The following is a 22,160-nucleotide window of genomic DNA, read 5'->3' on the forward strand; positions in this document are numbered from 1 at the left end:
GGAAACTGGAGCACCCGGAGGAAACCCACGCAGGCACGGGGAAAACTCCATACAAACAGTGACCCAAGTCGGGAATCAAACCCAGGTCCCTGGTGCTGTGAGGCAGCAGTGCTAACCACTGTGCCACCATGCTGTCCTGTTGACCTCGTTGTCAATACAATTCAGTTCAACTTCTCTACGGCAAAATGCCTAAACTAACCTTGAAGTGCTGTGATATATTCGATGACTTGAATATTTCAGGATCTCACTTCCCACCACCCAAAGGAGGGAAAGGGGAAGGTCCATTGGCAACTGGACCTGGGGATGGGGCACAGTGGTTTTGTTGCTGCACTAGTAATCTACTAAACTGGTAGAGACCCAAGGTATACTCTGGCCACCTGGTTTCAAATTCCACCACAAAGAATTCTGGAATTAGAAGTCTAATAATGACAGTTGCCAATTGTCATAAAAACCTATCCAGTTCACTAATGTTCTTTAGGGAAGGAGATCTGCCATCCTTACCTGATCTAGCCTGCATGTGACTCCAGATGTATAGCAATATGTTTGACTCTTAAGTGCCCTCTAAAATGGCCTAACAAGCCATTCAGTTGTATCCAACTGCTACAAACAAAAATAATGAAACCGGACAGACCACCCAGCATTGACATGGCACCAGAAGCAACAATGGCAAACCCAGCCCTGTCAACCCTGCAAAGTCCTTCTTGCTAACATCTGGGGATGTGTGTCAAAATTGGGAGAGCTGTCTCATGGACTAGTCAAGCAATAGCCTTACATAGCCATACCCACAGAATTATACGTTATAGATAATGCCCCAAACAGCACCATCACCATTGCTGGTTATGTCCAGTCCAACCAGCAGGACAGGTCATAGAACCCTTGTCCAGTCTCATAGGTCCAGTAGAGGTGGTGGCACACTGGTATGTAGTGAGGAGTGAGTTGCCTCAGGAGTCGTCGTCATCATTTTAGGATGCTATGAAGTCTCAAGACACCAAGAACCAACAAAGAATCCTCCAGCTGAGGACCATGTGCTGTCCCATCTCAGGTGATGAATCAGTACTCCTCCATGTTGAACACCACTTGGAGGAAGCATTGAGGCTGGCAAGGAGAAAGAATGCACTCTGGGCGGCACATTCAGTGTTCATCACCAAGAGCAGCTTGATAGTGCCACAACAACCGGAGCTGATCTGATCCAAAAGTACATAGTAAATAGAACAGTGGGAAAGCAAGAGAAATAACTGCAGATAAAACCACCAGGCCCGAGAATGGAGCTGAGAGAGGAATGGCTACAAATATTTGGTCCCTTCATCGAAAGAGTTCACATAGATTGTAAATAGTTGAGGACCCAGCACTGATCCCTAAAAATGATCTATTTATCCCAACTCTCTATTTCCTATTCATTAGTTAATCCTCTAACCATGTTAATATATTACGTCCAATACCACAAGCTCGTTCATGTGTAGTACCTTTTATGTGGCACCTTACTGAATGCCTTCTGGAAATCCAAATTCTCTACTAACTACCTGCTCATTACATCACAAAGAACTGCAATAAATTTGTCAAACACAATTTCCTTTTCATAAACCACATTAACTCTGCTTGGTAGTATTTTGATTTTCTAACTCTCCCGTTGCTAATTCCTTAATAATGGATTTAAGCATCTTCCTAATGCTGGATGTTCAGCTAACTGGCCCATGGTTTCCTGCTTTCTGTCTCCCTCTTTTCGGGATAGAGGTGTTGTGTTTACAATAGAAATCAACAAATAAAAGTTCTGCAAAAGGACAATTGATTGGATGGTGAGTGTTTAGTTTAGCTTTTGTTTTTAAAATAGGGAGTTGTGCCAATCTGAGAGCTAAGAATCTGTAATTTACTATTACTTTACCTAATTAATAAACTAGATAAACTAATTCATCTATAGAACTAAAATAATGCATTAGACAATAATGTTAACAAACTAAGTAAGTAGATACATCCGTCAAAGTAGGTGATGAAACTTAGTTTCAGCATGTATGAGGTTTTGGAGAGCATTGCAATTCTGGAAAACCTATGGCAAGTGCCTGCAGGGAATAAGGTCCATGCAAAGAACAATGGTAGGAAAACATAAAATGAAAGGCCTGCATGAGATATTTATAATGAGATAAACCAACAAGCAGCACAAACAGAGATAAATGATTTCAATCTAATCACCATTGCAATGACATGTTCGCAATGTGACCAAAGTTGGGAGATAAATATTCCCGTATACACAACATTTTGAAAACACAAGCAGAATGGAGAAGGAGGGGTAACCCTGATAGTAAAGGAAGATGATTGTGTAGAACATATTTTCAACAATTTCCTGGAATAATACATTGTGGGACCACCTAGGGATAAATCTCGTATTGTGTAATGAGGCAAGATTAATACATAATCTCACAGTAAAAGATCCTCTGGGAAAATGTGATTAGAACACACATTTGTTTCATATTAAGTTTGGGAACATGCTTGTGTTCAAAACAAAACTTACATTTAAACAAGGTCAATTACATAGGTATGAGGGAAGAGCTGGTTAAGGTGGGCAAATAGACAAAAAGACATCAACAAAGGAAGTAAACAGTGGGAAATATTTCGAGAAACAATTCAAAATTATCAACAAAAAACACATTCCGTTGAAGCATCAGTGAGAAAGATCCTTCCCTGATTACGAGGAAAGTTGAGAATTGTATTAGATTTTTAAAAATGTGATTGATAATGTTGCAAAGAATAGTGGTAAGTTTAAGAGAGGATTGAGAGATTTTAGAAACTAGCAAAGTGCGAGCAAAAGATTGATTAAAAATATAAGAGGCAGAAATTTTAAAAAGCAGAATCTTTTGCAAGTATACAAAAAGGAGGAAAGTATGGAAATGGCAGAGATGCTGAACAAATATTTTGTGTTGTCTTTGTCTTTTTTGATTTGATTCATCATTGTCACATATTAGTACACAGTGAAAAGTATTGTTTCTTGTGCTACACAGACAAAGCAAGGAGAGGGGACAAAATGAATTGTTACAGTAATAGCTAGGATGTAGAAAAACATCAACTTAAGATGAGGTAGGTCCATCCAAAAGTCTGATGGCAGCAGGGAAAAAGCTATTCTTGAGTCGGTCATGTATAGTGACCTCAAACTTTTGTATCTTTTTCCCGATGGAAGAGAGAATGTCCGGGGCGACTGGGGTCCTTGATTATGCAGGCTGCTTTTCTGAGACAGCAGGAAGTGTAGATAGAGTCAATGGATAGGAGGCTGGTTTGCAAAATGGACTGGGTTTCGTTCATGACCCTTTGTAATTTCTTGTGGGCTTGGACAGAGCAGGAGCCATGTTAATACACCCAGAAAGTGGCGTGGTCTCCTACAGTCTGCTGCCACCATATACGATAAGGGTCTCAATGTAGACTTAAAGAGATTTGTCTCTATGTTACACACACTAAGCAAGATATTGAGAATAGGGAGGGTTATGATTGAACACAATACTATTAAGTTTATTACCTCAACTATATACAGATCTACACAGGCCTTGGATCCTTTCAGTTACATAGGTTGATTACTTGACTATGAGCCTGACTCATAAGATAAACATGAAGTCTTACTGATACAAGTCACAGGCAGTCGTGAATGTCTGCAGTAGGGGAAGCTGGCAATAGCGATCATTAAATATGAGACTCTGTCTTTTGACCTCCAGCCTTACACAGTGATATTGTGATTTCACTATTCAGCATCTTAAAAGGTACATATCATTGTCTGCATTGGCATGCATACAATATCACAACAGACTTCATGGTAAAGGGCACGTATTACAACCAGAAAAAAAGGGTAATCAAGAGGCTAATAAAAGTGAGGAATTTAAAGTAATTAGTATCCGCAAAATAAAAGTATTAGAGAAAAATTACGGGACCAACAATTGACAAATCCTCAGGACGTTTTCTTAGTAATTAATGTACAGGAAGTGGGCATCACTGGCTGGGCCAGCATATATTGCCCATCTCTCATTGCACTCAAGTAGGTGATCTGCCTTCTTCAATTGCTGTAGTCCGTGTGGTGGAGGTACACCCACAACCATTAGGACAGGAGTTCCAGGATATTGACAGAATGATAGTGAGGGGACAGTGATATATTTCCAGGTCAGATTGGTAAGCAGCTTGGAGAGGAACTTCCAGAGGGTGGTTTCATGCATTTTTATTACTCCTATAGCCTTATTGATCTCTGCCGTATTCATGTATTCACTGGAAGAAATGTCATAAGTTTCTAGCATAAGAAAGAGAAATCTAAATTTTTTGCTAGCATCAAGCTCTGCGCTAAACTGGTATCTCAGAATAACAATCTTTTTATGTCCTTAGACAAAAATGAAATTATTTCCCTTCAAAAAATGAAACTGCCATAATCCCTATTGGTTTCTTGCAAGGTTCACTCCTATAAAGTTGAAGTTTATGTACTCATCACAAGCAGGCTTACATTAACATTGCAATGAAGTTACTGTGAAAATCCCCTAGTCGCCACATTCTGGCACCTGTTCGGGGGCACTGAGGGAGAATTTAGAATGGCCGAGCACCTAATTGGCACATCTTTCAGACGGTGGGAGGAAATCCACGCAAACACGGGGAGAATGTGCAAACTCCTCATAGACACCGACTCAAGTTGGGAACTGAACCTGGGATCCCTGGCACTGTGAGACAGCAGTGCTAACCACTGTGCCACCGTGTTGCCCCAGTGGTATTCACTGGAAACATCAGCCACCCTTTCTAAAGCTACTACTTTCAGTTTTAATATCCAACAATGCACTTTTAAGTGTCCAACTTTATACTTGTGAAAACATGCTGGTCTTTTTTTATTCATTTCTATCCTCCACATTATCCTTTCTACCATCTTGGGGAACATCTGCCTTTGCGTTAATGTGTCTCCTCCGATTAAATTAAAGTCTTTGTGATTACTATTTACTTTATTCCTCCAGTTTCTGGGTGGGTTTATAAGGGAGGGTTGCCACCACTTAGGTGTTTGTGAGTTAAATCTAGCTATCAGCTCTCCATTCCTCTCAGGGAATTCTAGTTCCAGGTGGAATACTATTTTTAAATTACTCCATTAATAATACTTCCCTCACCTTTTCAAAACTCCTGTTCAATTTTCATTGACAGATATCAACCATCAAGAAACATTTTTTTTTCCCCAGCAGATTCTGCAAACGTTTGATTCTGTCTTTTCCTGAGGTTTTGAAATTTCAATCTACGAGCTTCTGGAACCAGCTCATTAAGCACGGCAAATTAATCATATCATAACTAAAAGATTGGTCATCGGAATGGCTTGAACAGGGGGGGATTCTCCCATCCCCACTGCACTACCTTTGTTGCTTCACAGGCCAGGAGCCTCAAGCAGAAGCCATTTGGCAGGCTCCACACTGGGCGCCATGGCCTCCAGTGTCAGATTTCCGGCACATCAGCTCCGCACCAGAAATTGGCACTGAACTTGCATTAATTATTTAAATATTAATTTACATACCATTTAAGTCTGATTTGCAGGTCCAGGGCTGAAACCTCTGGGCCCACTAGCCTCTCCCCCACCTGCCAGGAGTATATCACTCCAGTGGGGTTTACAATATTCCTCACTAACGGTGAGCTGGTGGCCTGACCTCAGGAGTGATGGAGAGGCAATCGAGGTCCGCAGAAGGTCAGGCCTGGAAGGGGCATTTCTACCTTGGCAGAGACAGCCTGGGTCCCTGGCACTGTGCAATGAACAAAGTGCCAATGCCCAGGAGATACCTTGGCACTGCCCATCAGGCTTGGGACAGTGCCAAGGGGGCAGGGTCTCTGTGGAGATGATATGTGGGGGTGGGGACCACGCTGCCACTCTGCATTTGAGCTGAGTGGCAGGGGCCAATGATCAGGGGGCCATCAGGGTTGGGGGGGGGGGGGGGGGGTGGGGGGGAGGGGGAATTTGAGGCTGGCCCAGGCATGTTTATGGGGCCAGCGATCGGGCCTTGGTGAGGTCGGAGGGCCAGTGATGCAGGGGTTGTGGGGTTGGCCAGTGATTGAGGTGGCCAGAAATCGGGAGGCCAGCAGTGCAGGGCTTCTGCACATGCACCAATCTTGGCACTGACAGATCGATGCCTGCGCAGTGGCCCACTCAGCGCTACGCTGCCGGCCTCTCCAGGCCCCGCCCACTGGTTTTAGAATGAGTCACGCTAGTGCACTTTGCAGTGCACAGAGTGAGGGAGATTCATTTTGAAAACCCTGCTGAGAAAACCTGCGGGATTTACTCCAGTTTTTATGTAAATTCAACACTTAGAATTTGTTGGGGAGAATCCTCCCCCCCACCGACATACTTTTCCTACTAAAACACTTGTGGCTAGGCAGGCTTTATAACAATTTTCTCAATGAAACAAAAAGCCTTTCAACCCATCCTCACTGAATTTAGACAGAATATTAATATTTCTAGCAAATCACAATTTTGGAGATGAATTCAAATCATTATCTCATTCACTAGTTATTCCAGGTAAACAAATCCTTTCTCTTCAGCTTAGAGTTTCTTGTTTCTGTCTGCTTTGAAACTCTCTGTCTCTTTCCCTTCTTTCTATGTTTTCCTCTCTGAAACTCTGTCATTTTCTCCTACTTCTCTTTTGACTTTAATTTTTAAAATTCATTTTTTCTCCCTTTCTGATTCAAAACATTTCAGTTCTTTTTCCGTGTTAAGATGTTTCATTTGCAATTGAATTCCAGTTAACTCGAAGATGAAAGCAAATTACTGTGGATGCAGGGATCTGTTGGAGTGAAGGGTCATCCAGGCTCAAGATGTTAGCTCTACTCTCTCTCCACAGATGCTGTCACACCCACTCAGAATTTCCAGCATTTTTGGTTTTTATTTCTGGATAACTCAATCTGTGCGGTATCTGGGAAAGTTTTTTCCCGCTTTCAATTTCAAATATCTCAACTATTTCTGCTTTTGAAGTGTCTATATTTTACTCTAAATCCATCTATTCTCCTGTTGCTTTTAAATTAACATTTGTTAACAGATGAAAGGTATTCTGATGAATCTTCCTTCTCAAGAAAAGCTTCAGCAATTGATAAAGCCATTTTAAATTTCAGTAACTGCAGTAAAAGTCACTGTGAAATTCTGCTCACTTAAACGTTAACGAATCTCAGTCCACTTATTTCACTCTGTGGTTTTGTAATCCCACAAAGAGCCCCTAATTTTTTGAGGCCTCATTGGAGACCACTAACTTCTTAAATATAAATTAAATCTCCCAGTTCTTAACTGAAATAATAATGTCAAGGATTTAATCTTTTTAAAAAAGTCTTAACTGAAGGAGTGTTAATTAAAGTAGGTACTACTGACATAATGCAAAATCCTAAACCCTTTTTCCTAAAAAAGGAAAATATCAACGGACTGCTTCCATCCTACTTTTATTTCCATCCAAGAGTTTCTCTCTCCTTGAAAGGATTTTGAAGGTTCCTTCACTTCCCTTGGGACTAAACAAAGGAATGCCACAGCTTTCAGGAATTCATCTTACTTCTCCTCAGTGTAGCCCACTTGGGACCAAACCAAGGTATGACACAGCATTCAGGAATTCACTTTGCTTCTCCTCTGTGTACCCGCAATGTTCCAAGTATGAGATTTCTTGAGGTCCTTCCTTTAGCATTTGGCTAAATGACATTCCAACTCTCTGGAAGCACCTCACGATTTGGACATTCCAGCTCAAGTTCACGGTCAACTCAGAAATTACCCTTTTTTTGATAGCCTTTTGCTTCTGCTTTGAAGAATTTGGCAAATTTACTCACTCTGTTTCTCAAAGCTGCTCCCAAGCTCCAATTAGCTGCTTCTGTGAAAAATCACATAGATAAAGCCAAAACAAAAGAGTATCTTCCTGCAGTCTATCCCCATGGCAACGTGGCACACTTGGGATTCCCCAGATATAGATTTTAAACCAGTTCTCTCCAACTTTAAATCTGATCTTTGATCTGAAATTAGATGGATACTTTAAGATCTTTCCTTGATTACTCATTGCCTTCAAGTCTTTCTTTGATCTGCAACCCACATGAATAATTTAAACAACTATATGAAGACAACTGTAGACATCTTTTCTCCACAAGAGTCTCTGAAAAATGATACCTATTGTTAAATGTTTTACCACTGCCAACTCTGACCCTATTGAATAAACACCTAAGAACCTATAAATTACCATTCCTTTAGGAGTTATTTACCAGCTTCTGACCTGAGGTTTTCATTATCATACTTTTAAATTTCAATCCCCACTGAAATCTGTATTCCTGAAAGGAAGAGTCTTGAAAATAGACATTCCTGCAACACTCGCATGAGTATACCAAGTCTCACTCAAGAACAACATTTAGAGCTTTTATGCCTTTTCAAAAATCTCCTGTTTTTAAATTATTGCTGCCACAATGAATACTCTCAGTTCCTGTACAGTGGTTAGCACTGCCATCTCACAGTGCCAGGGATCTGGATTTGATCCCGGCCTCGGGTCACTGTCTGTGTGGAGTTTGCACGTTCTCCCTATCTCTGTGTGGATTTCCTCCAGGTGCTCCGGTTTCCTCCCACAGTCCAAAGATGTGCGGGTTAGGTAGATTGGCCATGCTAAATTGCCCCTTAATGGCAAAGGGACCAGCAGGGTAAATGCATGGGGTTTTAGGGATAGGGCCTGAGTGGGATTGTGGTCGGTGCAGACTTGATGGGCTGAATGGCCGCCTTCTGCACTGTAGGGATTCTCTGATTCTATGATCTGCTGCGTTGGCCTAACCTGCCTTTATCTCTTTGAGCCTCTGTGTCCTTCTCACAGCTTTCTGCACTACATAGTATTTTTTATTATCAGCAATCTTAAATATATCATCAATATAGATTGCAAATAGTTAAGATCCCTGCCATTGTAGTCCGTAAATTTGAAAATCATCTATTTATTCCCAATGTCTGCTTCCTGTTCACCAATCAATTCTCCATTCATGCTGATATATTACTCCAAATCCCCATTAGCACTTACCTTGTTTTTTTACCTTTTGCATCATACCTTATTAAATGTCTTTTGTAAATCCAAGTAGTAACATCCCCAAAAAGCTATTTTGATTCAGTTTCAAAAAAATGTCAAATCACACCATGATTTTCTAAGTACATGGTTAGGACTTCCTGAATAATAGATCCCAGCATTTTCCTGATGACTAATATCAGGCAAACTGGGCTGCAATTGCCTGTTTTCTCTCTCCCATGTGTTGAATAGGAAAGCATGACAGATTTTGTCCCCTCAAGGACATAGTGAACCTGTTAGGTTTTTACAACAATTGACAATGGTTACATGGTCACCATTAGATTTTTCCAGATTCTTATTGAAATCAAATTTCACCATTTACCATGGTGGGATTCAAACCCAGTTCCTCAGAGCATTAACCTGAGTCTCTAGGTTACTAGTTTAGTGACAATGCCACTGTTCGACTGCATTCCTGATTGCACCAGTACCAGTATTTTAACATTCCATTTACTGGTGCTGTCTTTTCTGAAGTCATTTTAAGTGCTCCTAATACTGCCACCGATTCACCATTCAGTACCCAACAATGGGCTTTGAGGAGCAATAAAGGCATACTGGTTCCTTCACATCAATTTTATCCTCTATACTATCATTTTTCATTGACTAGAACAGCTTCTGCCTCCTCTATTCCCTCAGCTTCCCTTGGGTTTACAAATGAAGATCTACTACCCTCCTAGCTGCCTATGTGATATATCTCACGCATTTGCCTGAACCACTGCATCCTGCAGCATAGAAACCCTATGATCTTCCAGGCGTGACCCAATTGCTATTAAAATGCTCCAATATTATTAGCCCCCTCAAATTCTCAAAAAATTTGTTTTAACTTAAGGCATCAAAACCACCAGTCCCACAACATTTCTTTTTCCACAGTAAATTCTACAATGATTTAATGTGGCATTTTCTGATAATTGTCTTAAATTTCAACAAGTATACTTCAGGGTCGAGTTCATGAACATTAAGTACAGCAGTTTGAACTGCCTCATAATCTGAAGATTGTTCTTCCAAAAGGCTAGAAATAGGCCCCCATTGTCTCCCAAATAAAACATTTTGCAAAATGAGAATCTGCGAGTCATTTGGGACCTTTCGCTTTGTAGTCACCTTTTCAAACAAGATAAACTAACTCTCAACTTTGTGTTCACTGAATTTGGGCAATAGCCAATGTCTCTTTTTTATGTCAAAGCTCAGAATGGGACTCAATTTCCCATTTTATCTACTCGACTTTCTTGCATCTAGTAACCTAAGCTTTTCTCTAGTCAGCTAAGTTATTTCTCTCTGTGGAGTTCAAGTTAAAACTAATGCATTTTCATGTATTCTTTCTAGTTCAAACATTTTCATTTCATTTTCTATTTCAAGCTGCTTCACATGCAACTGAATTCTAGCTAACTCAACTGAACTGCTATCTGCATTACATTTTTCTTCTTTCAATCCCAAATGCTGTGCTATTTCTTTAATTATGTCTGCTTTCTTAGACTCTTGCTTTTAACTGTTCTGCTAATGTAACTAGCCAAGCAAATTGTGGCAAATCAGTCAAGGATAAATCTTCCTCTACAACAACTGACAAAGCAATTCTGCTGTTCCATCAGTATTAGTTAAGTTTACCATGGAAATCTTACTAACCTTAACCTCAGCAACTACTAGCACTCAATTTGTCTATGGATTTGAAATCTCAGACAAGAACCCAATTCACATTACAACCCTAGGCCAGACTCTCCAAGGTTTTGCTAAGATCTTGTTAGAGACCAATAATGTTTGTTTAAAGTTGACAAAACTTGAGTCTCATTATATTTGCTCATTGAATAAATCTGTGTGACTCGGTTGATATTGAATAAACAAAAACTAACTTTACTAAACAAGGTCAGAGAAATAAAACAATTTATAATATGTATTTTATACTCCAGCAGTTAGAGAAAGTGTGAAGTATGTGTGAATTAACAGGCAAACTGTGGTTGGCCTATACAATAAATGACAGACGTGACCAAGACAGAGTCCATGGATTTCTCAACAACCCACCCAGATGCTAGCACTGTGAGTTAATCAATCTCACTGAAACACTGTCTCCTTCATGAGGAATTCCAGTTTTCGAAGATCTAACCCAGGTATTCTTTCTCAAGGTTGCTCCATATTGGACAGCATCAAAAACAGCCCATCTTGGTGGGTTTCAGTCTCACCTCCCAAGATTCTGTTCTCTTGGATTTCTGAGTATACACTGAAGTAACAATACACAAACACAACTTCAGTTTTTTGGCTGTACCAACAGAACACCACTAGTCTAAAGGGGTCCCTTTGTCCCAGTGGCCCGCAGCACAGGGTGACCAACCTTCATTGCTTTTTTGGATCTTCATGATTTCCCCTGAGTCCTTTCAATTACTGGGGCTTCTCTTGAACCCTCTTCTATAAAGTCTAATACCTGCAGCCCTTTTCCTGTTTGGTTCATTTTTCTCTGTCCGTCTCTTTTTAGACAGAAATTGGACTGCTTCCTTTCTCTACCACCTCTCTTGGGTTCTTCGTTTTGGACCTCGTGCTGCCCCATACCTGTACCCTCAATGACCCTTCACCTTCAGTCACCTGACCCAGGTTTTCATGCCATTTCCTTATGTACGTGCACAGCAGGCCAAAAAGGCATAAAAATGTCAATCTGCCTATGTACAGCCCAGTCTACAAAAGCTCCAAGCTCCATCAGGAGATTACGTACCTCACTTTCCTTTGAGATAAGTTTGAGTTTCATAAAAATGTGGATAACAATGAGGAGTCTTGTCTTACTAGCAGCAAAATGCATTTTCATATCCATAAAAAGGAACAAAAGAAAACAGTCCAAAGATGTGCAGGTTAGATGGATTTGTCCATGGCAGTATTGGTAGGAGTGGCCGCCACACAATTCTGGTGGAGACGAAGATCAGCTTTCACATTGAGGATACTTTCTATCGTTTTGTGTGACATTACCACGGTGCCACATGGGATGGAATTTCAACATATTTAGCAAAGCAAAACTGGGCGACCATGAGGTGCTCTGGGCCAACTGCAGCAGCAGAATCGTATCCAACTGCACTCTGTAATATCGCAGCCCAGCATATTCTCCACTCTGTCGTCATTATCACCACACCAGAGGAACAATCCTGGGTCAATGAAAAGTGCAGGAGGACATGCCAGCAGCATATCTAAAATTCAGGTGTCAACCTGGTGAAGCTATAACACAGGACTATCAGCATGCCAAAATGTGAAAGCAGCAAATGATCCTACAATGAGTGGTTCAGATCTAAGCTCCAAAGCCCTGCTCCATCCTTCAGCTTTGTAGCCACCTTTTCAAACAAGATAAAATGGTGGTGGACAAGTAAACAACTGGCAAAGGAGGCTCCACAAATGTCCCCATCCTCAGTGACGGGGAGCACAGCACATCTGTGTAAAAGATAAGGCTAAAGAATTTACTGTCTTCTTCAGCCAGAATTGCCAAGGGAATGATCTATCTTGGACTCCTACTCAGGTCCCCAGCATTATCAATGCCAGTTCAGCCAATTTTATTTGCTCCATGTGAAAGCAAGAAATGGCTGAAGGCATTGGATACTACAGAGACTAGCATGTGAAGAGTTGTGATCCAGAACCAGCTGCATGCCTAGCCAAGCTGTTCCAGTATAGCTACAACACTGGCATCTGCCCAGAAATGCAAAAAAATGCCACAGATTGGTCTGACTACAAAAAGTAGGACAAATCCAACCCAGGTAATTACTACCACGTCAGTCTACTCTCGATCATCGGTGAAGTGATGGAAGGGGGCATCAATAGCACTTGGTCAACAATAACCTGTTTGCTGATCTCAGTGTGTATTTCACCAGGGCCGCTCAGCTCTTGACCTTATTGCAGCAGCCTGAGGGCAAACATGAACTAAAGTACTGAACTAAAAAGGCGAGTGAACATAACTGAAGACAACCACAATCGGGGGGAAACTCTGGTGCAGTTACACCTAGAACAAAGGAAGATGTCCTTGGTTGTTAAAGATCAATCATCTCAGTCACTGGACATCATTGCAGAGGGTTGTAAGGAGGAAAGTGTCTTAGCCCCTACCACCTTCAGTTCCTTCATCAACAGCCTTCCCTTCATCAGAAGATTAGAGGTGGAGATGTTCAGTGATGATTCCACAATGCTCATTAACATTTATGACTTCTTAGATACTGAAACAGTCTGTGCCCTTTTGTGACAAGACCTGGGCAACTTTCAGGCTTGAGCTGATTAGTCGCAAGTAATATTTGTGCCACACAAATGCCAAGCAATGACCATCTCCAACAAGAGAGAATCCAAGCAGCATTATCATTGCTGAATCCACATTATCAACACCTTCAGAGTTACCATTGATCAAAAACTGAATTGAAGCAGCCATATAAATACTGTGACTGATCTACAGATCAGAGCCTTGGAATACTGTGAAGACTAATTCACTTCTTGTCTCCCCATCTACAAGGCACAAGTCAAGGTTGTAATGGGGTACTCTCCACATGCCTGGCTGAATACAGCTCCAGCAACACTCAGCTCAACACCATCCAAGACAAAGCAGCCCTCTTGACTGTCACCCCAAACTCACCTTCAGCATCCACTTCTTTCACTAGCAATGCACTGTGGCAGCAGTATTAGCACTACAGGAACTCACTTCGGCTCCTTCGACAGCACCTTCCAAACCCATGCTCTCTACTACCTAGAAGGACAAGGGTAGCCGACACATGGGAATATCAACGCCTGCTCATTCCCCTCCAAGTCCCCACTGTCCTGACTTGGAAATATATATGGAGATATATTAAAATCTTGGAGCTTCCTGCCACTGATTAACACCTCCAACCGCTGTACCCAACCTGACAACACTCTGCATGTACCTATACACATGGACTGCAGCAGTTCAAAGAGGCAATCTTCTCACGGGCAATTAAGGATGGCAATGCACTATGGCCTAGCCAGCAATGCCCACATCCCGTGAAAGAATTCATCAAGTTTGTTCCTGGAATCAGAGGATTGTCCTACGATGTATTAATTGTGCTTATATTCTCAGGGGTTTTGGTAGAATGAGAGATGATCGCATTGAGACACAACAAATTATGAAGAGGTTTGACAGATTAGACACAAGAGCATTATTTCACCCCCGCCCCCACCCCCGAGGAATGTGGAACAGTTTCACGATAAAGAGTCAACCATTTATGAGTGGGTTGAGAAGAAATTTCTCCATTCAGATCGTTCTGAATCTTTGGAATTCACTACCCCAGAGGATCAGTGAGTATGTCACTGCCAGAAATAGACACATTTTTGATCTCTTTGGAAGTTGAGAGATATAGGAAGCAGCTGAGAAAGTAACTTTAAACCAGAACACCAGTCACGATCATGTTGAATAATGGAACAGACCCAAAGAGCCATTGGGTCTACACCTGCTCCTAGTTATTATGCTCTTTTGTTCTACTTTTACCTCTCACACAGAAAGTGAGCAGAGATAATGTTTATGCCCCTGTTTGTCTGTAAACTGTATAGCTTAGAAAGGAATAGACAGATTTCAATGAAACCTGGTTAAAAGATAGAGGATGACCCAAGAAAGAACTAATTAGTTTTTGGTGAATCTGTGGATCTGGATCCAGATCCTGAATGTTTTTAAAAACAGCTTCTAGGAAATCAAGAGAAAGTACAAAGAAAACTAAAAGCTAAGAAAAGAGAAAATTCAACAAGAAAATCTCTGCTTCTTTAATGGTCCCTTTTCACCTTTAGCTTTCTTGTTTACCTACACTGAATAGGTGAGCAAAATGCGCAGTGCAACCCTGTCCTAACAGATTAGAAATCACACTACAGCCATTAAAACCAAAAAGGTCAGATGGAAGATTGTACATTGCGCTAATGGAATGGCAATTCACAGAATGGAATACCCACTCCATGTTCTGACCATTGCATGCACTTCCTAAGCCAGCAGGATCAATCCTTGAGAGTGATATTACTGCGTGAATTCAAATTCATCTCTGCCATTTCAGAGGCACTAACCCATTTAAAACAAATGGATTAATGCTCCTATTAAAATGGAAGAGAGAAGAATTTGATCTGAATACAATGAAGGTATTATTTTGTGATCTGATGTTCCCAGAAGAGAGTGCCACCCACCAAGAGCACATCAAGGAAATTTCCTAATTTTCTATCCACTAAAATTACATTTAAATTTGTATTAAAAAGGATGGACTGAAAATCATAAGATTTCCCAAAGCATCCCTACACAAAGAGCAACACATCACAGAATCACTCCTTACATTTTTATGCAATGATAAAGCTCAAAGTAATTTACAAGCTTAAATCTCACTGTTTGTACTGAAAAATAATATTTGAACTTCAGATAAATTAATTTTATAACATTATATCTTGGTTATTAACTCTTGTTCCACTTACATGTAGTTTGAATTACAGCAACTCTATCACTTATAATAGGTAGGGTACAATCTTAAATTAAAATAACCTACTGATTCATCATACAGTTCTTTCACAACTATTGTGTAACAGTTTACCTTCATATACCCTAGTATTTTTGAAAAAAAACATTCTGGACAGATGAACTGTTTGACACCTGAATTACCCTGGGAAATAATTTTTAATTATTTCGAATTTTGGTAATTTTGGGAAACGGGGATCGATTTTCTGAGCTCCAAGAGTGACTGAGCCTCACCGGTGACAAGTGGGAATTGCAAAAATCGGCCATGCAGACAAGCACAGCTGATTCACCACAGCTCACATTTTTTGCGGGGTAGAATCAGGCGCCAATGGCAAATGCAAGCTTTATCATAGGTTTCACAATGTGTAAATTAATCTTATAGATTTCTTGTTGCTTTCCAGATTACAACACTGTTGGTTAATATGTGATAAGCTACGAGCCTATTATTCCCAGTCACATTCTTCATCACAATACCAGAGCCAGAGTCAACTTGCCAGCCAATCCTTTTCTCCAGTAACGTAAGTTGTTCATTCAAAATTTGGTATTCTTACATTAGTCCTGATGAGTGCAAGGCAAAAAAAAGAGACAGACTCAGCAGTGTGTAGCAAACTTGGTCTGGAGTTTGGTGGTTCACATGTTAGCTTGGAAAGAGAATTGGTTAATTGAAAGAAAATGAGATAAACAGGTTATTTTCAACTTGGCTGATGGTTACTAGTTAGGTATGGCAAGGATCACTGCTTTGCTCTCAACTATTTGCAGCCATCATAATGTTTTAGATGAGCAGATTATAATGGCTTCAATCAAGCCATTGAAGTTGGCCTATTGGAATATGAACTCCCTCATTAAGGAGTCAATTGATGGACCAATCAGGGAGTCTTTCACTTGTGTTTAACCGGGAGTGCCAGCCCCTCTGGGACTCCTGACTGACAGCACTCTGTTGGAATTGTAAATAAAAGGATTTTGGTGAAGGGAGTCTGCCTCTGAAGACTTATTACAGGGACCAAGAATAATGTGTCCAAGTTTGCAGATAATACAAAGCTAGATTAAAAAGTAAGCACTGCAAAGGGAGTATTTTCCCTTAGCTGTTCATAATAAGCAGAGCGGAGGCCAAACCCAACCAGCACGTGCTTGCTAAACCCCAAACTGAACTTCTACTTTTGGATGTGATTTGGCAACATTTGCTGAACAATCCAAGTAACTACATTAGCAACCAATTCAAGGTTATTATTCAAGATTGTAACATGGCTCATTTACACCTGCCACATTCATATTCAGGGGGACCCATTATCTGCAAACAAAAGGGATATGCACAAGCCTTGGGCCTTTTTTTTGCGTTACCCATGTAAAGTTTAGATAATACTACTGAGTTTTAGTGATCTATATTGAGTTAGCTTTTGACTTAGTCTTAAGTAGTCCAGCTTGCATTTCTGTCAGTGGAGTAAGACAATTAAATAGTTAAAGTGTGCTGTGAACAGTTACAGCAGCTGTTTAGGTGACAGTTTGTCTTGTTCAAAACAGCCACCTTATTTGCTTTAATTACACTATGTGCAATTCAAGGCTTCTTTGACAACCTTAAAGAGAGAAGCAAGGTTTGAACTTGACAGCTTTGAACATAACATGAAACCTTATCTAATGTGAATCATGTATATGAAATTGATTTTATTGTACTAACTGCCTTGATCTATTAACCATATTTTTAGTGCAGGAATGAAAACAAAAAAAGGCTGGAAAAACTGAGCTGGTCTGGCAGCATCTGTGAAGAGTGGATGTCTTGACTCCATATAACTTCCTCAGAGCCAAGGAGAGAGGAATGTGATGGGTTACATACCGTATAAGGGAATGGAGTCGGTGGGGCAAAGTAGGGCAGTATGAGGTGGGAGCTAGGAGAGATAGCAACAAAGTGTGTGCAAGACTTGTGCCCTCCATTTGCTGAGTTTGTCTAGCATTTTCTGTTTTTATTTCAGATTTCCAACATCCACAATATTTTGCTTTCAATTTATTAGATAGGTGAGAACACCTATATTTTAAAAAGATACTCCTTTCATGATATTAATAGGAATTGTTACTGGCATCCGTTCTTAACTTCCTTAGTATCTGTGGAAATAAGTCTACTTGTCTGTATGAATTGTTTACAACAATAGGCAGTATTGTTAAGAGGGTGCCGTCTGTATCTAAAGAAAATGCATAATTTGCTCACAGTGGACTGCACCACTGGGGGGCCTAAAGGAATTAAGGAATGGACATTGTCATAGTCCTACTTGAATCTAATTAGTGCTGGGGTGACACCGGATGACCCTCACCCTAGCCAGTGAAAAGAGTTAATTCAGACTATTTCCAAGTAAAGAATGAGAATGTCAAAATTAGGTCTAAAAGTTGAAAACACAAATCTTCATTGGCACAGTTTTACCATTGTGTCCACCGTGTAACTCTGATGAGATACAGTTCGACATTATTTGAGAGACAGAAGAAGAAAGGCATACCTGTGCTGGCAGCATTCAATGATTCCTAGGCCCTTGAGAGATAATAAAACATCCATGCTGCGTTCACTGCATTTGTTAAGTATGTACAACATTTTCCATAATAAATTCTACTCGATTTATCAGTCTGGCTGTTCATACCTTGCTAGGTCAGACAAAACTGAAGACCTCTGTATAAATTAAATAAGTTCTGAATTCATAGTAAAACAAAATTTCATACCCCAAAATTTTACACTCAGGAGCTTTGGGAGCTATTGTTCCCAGCTGCATTCTCCATCACAATGCTAGGGCCAGAGTCGACTAGCCAGTCAACCCTATTCTCCCGTAGCATAAATTGTTTGTTCGAAATTTGGTATTCCTACATTAATCCTCATTATTTGCAAGGCAAAAGACTTCAGCAAGATGTCTCTGTTTCAGCAATATAGATCTGTTAAATGTGTCAGAAAGAAGGTGGCAGATAGAGTATAATATGGGGAAATGTGAAGTTATCCAGTGCGGTAGAAAGAATAGAAAAGTAGGATGTTTTCAAGAGGTGAGAGACTGGAAAATGTTGGCACGAAGAGGAATTTGGATGTCCTTATAAATTAATAAATGTAGGTATGATAAGCAATTGGGAAGGCAAACAGTATGTTAGCTTTTATTGCAAGCAGGGTTTGGGTATAAGTAAAGAAATCTTGTTGCAGTTATATAGGGCTTTTGTGGGATTGTATCTGGAAAGTAGTTTTGTTATTTGTCTCCGTACCTAAGGATACACTTGGCTTAGAGATGGTGATACAAAGGTTCGATAGATTGATTCCTGGGATGAGATGGTGGTCTTATGAGGAGATATTGAGTAGGATGTGCTAGTATTCTCTGCAGTTTAGAAGACTGAAAGGTGATCACACTGCAAAATATAAAATTCTTAGGATAAACAGTCGGCCATTTAGATTAGAATGAGCCCAAATGTAATTAGTTGGAGGTTGTTGAGCTTTAAAAATCTCTACCTGAGAGAGCCACGGATATAAAGTTTTTGAGTATATTCAAGATGAAAATCATTTTTTTTTTAAATGATAAAGGAATTAAAGGATAAGGGGTAGGTGGAAAAGTAGAGTTGGGGTACAAGATCAATCATGATCTTATTGAATGGTATAGCAGACTTGAAGGGTTGTGTGACCTCTTCCTGTTTCAACTTCAAGTTATTAAGCACAATAGGTTTCTTAAGACTGAACATTTTTTAATCAGTAGAAACTTATTTGTTTGCAAACCAACTCGCCTTATTCATATATTCATTTCCCAATGTTACTTTTATCCTAACTGTAAATAAAAGTCTTGTGTAGCACCTATTTCTTTTATCCACCCTCCTTTCAGCTACTACTGCACTTCCAACAGTCAAAATGGCCAACATAGGACTCCCTTAGAGGATTCCATTGCTGCTCCTAGTTTTGGAGAGAGTATAGCAGTTCTGACATGATCAGATGGCATGATTATATTGCATATATGCCCATTCTTTACTTCAAGACCCACTACTACTTAGGCTTGTCTTTGGCACATCGACTTCACAATGGGGGTGTCAGACAGCTATTCCATCTCTTGGAGGCTACTGCAGACAAATTGTACTACAGGGATAGTTCTTAATCTGGGTATGCAATAAATTGTTGTGTTATGCTCCCTTGCTGCCTTACGATATTTCTGAAAAATCAGTTAGCGGACCATCCAAAGGCACATTAAACAAATGACCACGCAGCAATATTTATGAAAAGGAGGCACCAGCTCAGTGAGGCACAGAACATTCACTAGATGCCAGGGTCCATAGAGTTACATAGCATGTATAGTACAGTTTTCTAAAGTTTATTTATTAGTGTCACAACCAGGATTATATTAATGCTGCAGTGAAGTTACTGTGACAATCCCCTAGTCACCACACTCCAGTGCCTGTTCAGGTACACTGAAGGAGAATTTAGCATGGCCAACGCTCCTAACCAGCATGTCTTTCAGACTGTGGGAGGATACTGGAGCACCCAGAGGAAACCCACGCAGACATGGGATTCCGCGCAGGCAGTGACCCAAGTGGGAATCGAACACAGGTCCCTGAACCTGTGAGGCAGCAGTGCTGAGCACTGTGCCACCATGCTACCTCTATACAGCAGGAATGGGCTATTCAGCTCAACCTGTCTCGGCTGCTGTTTATGTTCCAATAGCTCTGTTTGTTGAAAGAAGAAGCCACCTGTTTCACTAATGTCCTTTAGCAAAGGAAATCTGCCATCCTTACCTGGTCTGGCCCACATCTGATTCCAGAGCCAGAGCAATGTGGATGACCTTTAAAAAATACTCTCGGGGATGAGCAACAAATGCTGGCCCAGCAAGCGATGCCCACTTCCCATGAATGAATTAAAAAAATTGTGACATGTTTTCCACCAATTTTAGCTTTAATCGTACTGAAAGAGTATCAAAATATTTTCCAACATGCATGTGGGAACTGTAGTGAATATAGATTAAATGCAGGAATATCAATTTGATTACACTTAAAAATGCAACAGGTATAAACAGTACATGTAGTTAAAGATCCTTCTTTTACAGGCATAACTGCAATGGAATTGTAATGACTTGCTAGCTAACAATAATGCTTGGATTATAAAGTATTTTATGGGATTATGATACAATGGTTTCATCACATCCTTCTTTCAGTTTGAAAAACACCCATTGCATTACTTACATTACATCCTGGAGGTCAGGCTTCAACCATACTGTTAAGGTAAATGAACTTCCAATTCCAAGAGTTTGAAGAGGAGGAGTAGTGTAACAATCTGTTTGATTCCAAAATATAAAGCTGCTGGAATTCCTTGAAGACCCTGGTCTCAAATCATGTTTGTCCTCAGTGACACAAGTGCCTAAGCCTCTGGAGAAAAGATCAACATAGGAGGGTGAGGAAGACCTGTAAGGGCACTCTTGAATGCAGAATTGATGGGTACAGGACAAAATGCTTTCCACGGCATTTGTGCTAAGACAGAATGTGTTCCTCACTGGCAAGCCACAGGTTGCCTGAGATGGCATAGTAGATACACTTTTGTGCGCTCCTATATTTTCAAGCCTTGGGAAATAACCCTGTGAATGAGCAAAGCTTGATAAAATGTAACATACAAATAAAAGAATTCCAGTTACTTGAAACAACAATGCAAAGCCCTTTCTTAATAAAAGACAGATCATTCTTGCTGGAGAATCCTCCCGATAATGTGAATTTAAATGTTTGACAGCAGACATGCTTAAGATGACATCTTCACCAACCAGGAGTCCAATAGTCTCCAGTACAGAGTTCAAAGTTCAGGAATTGAACTGTGTCCTGCAATTATAAACCATTCCCACTATGTTGCAAAACTCTTTTCTTTCCAAGACAAGTCGGATTTGTGACTTCAATTTATCAAGTCGCAATTAGGAGTGTCATCTGCGAAAGAGTTGAACAAAATATTTCAGCAACATAATAAAATCAAGTTCAGTGTTTATTTATAAATTTATAAATTATACACAAATATAAACAGAGTTGAAAAGCATAATATTTTAGCACCAATTGCAGAAATCTCTAGGATACAGTTGTTTAGTGTAAAAATACAGTTGTCGACCAGACAAGTTGAAAGTTTAGCACAACTATTACTTCAATTTTAATTGTGTGGAGAAGTTTTGCACACTCCAATTTAAGTCACATCATTGACATGCATACTTGCACCCTTATTTTTCACAAGTAAACTAATAGCAACACATTGCTGATTTCTATGAAACGCTAATGTTAGTAACAGTAAATTAATGTAATAAAGTCCACGTCGCTTGTCCCTTACCCTACATTCGTGCAGGTCCTTAACCCTCAGTAAGCTGATTACACCGCAATGCCATATGGCCTGTACTCTCACACACAAAAAAACTAAAGCATTCGAGATATGAATTATATAGCGGCGGGGAAAAATAAAAGAAAATGAATTTAAAGGAGGAGGGATAGATTATTCCGTGTTTTAAAAGAAAATAAAGTGCATCAATTAGATGCCAATTCGTCCAACTGCGCAACAAGACAGGGTCAGGTTGAGCCTGCTCTTGCTTCTACAGTAATAAGCTATGGAGAGGAGAGGCACACACACGCCGCAATGTCGCTAGGCAACCAGCCTGTGGAGTGAGCTGGCTTTCTGCTCAGCTCCCCACAACACCAGCTGTGTATCAATCTACTGAACAAGAACCTACCTGTGCCCTTAATCCTACCCC

At 40.4% G+C, this 22,160-nt stretch overlaps 1 protein-coding gene across 1 annotated transcript in view; it reads right to left on the minus strand.

The window, feature by feature from the left end:
* Positions 1-21,959, minus strand: part of ush2a (Usher syndrome 2A (autosomal recessive, mild)) — an 815,153-nt gene extending 793,194 nt beyond the window's left edge. The window contains exons 1-2 of the mRNA XM_080200528.1: positions 21,746-21,959; positions 20,632-21,357 (exon numbers count right to left, since the gene is read on the minus strand). Coding sequence (XP_080056654.1) covers positions 20,632-21,176 — 545 coding nt within the window. The 5' untranslated portion in view covers positions 21,177-21,357; positions 21,746-21,959. The remainder of the gene's footprint in view (positions 1-20,631; positions 21,358-21,745) is intronic.
* Between the last annotated feature and the right edge of the window lie 201 nt (positions 21,960-22,160).

The sequence above is a fragment of the Carcharhinus amblyrhynchos genome, chromosome 12 (assembly GCF_965287045.1).
Source record: "Carcharhinus amblyrhynchos chromosome 12, sCarAmb.v2.hapA, whole genome shotgun sequence".
In the NCBI taxonomy this organism is placed as follows: Eukaryota; Metazoa; Chordata; class Chondrichthyes; order Carcharhiniformes; family Carcharhinidae; genus Carcharhinus; species Carcharhinus amblyrhynchos.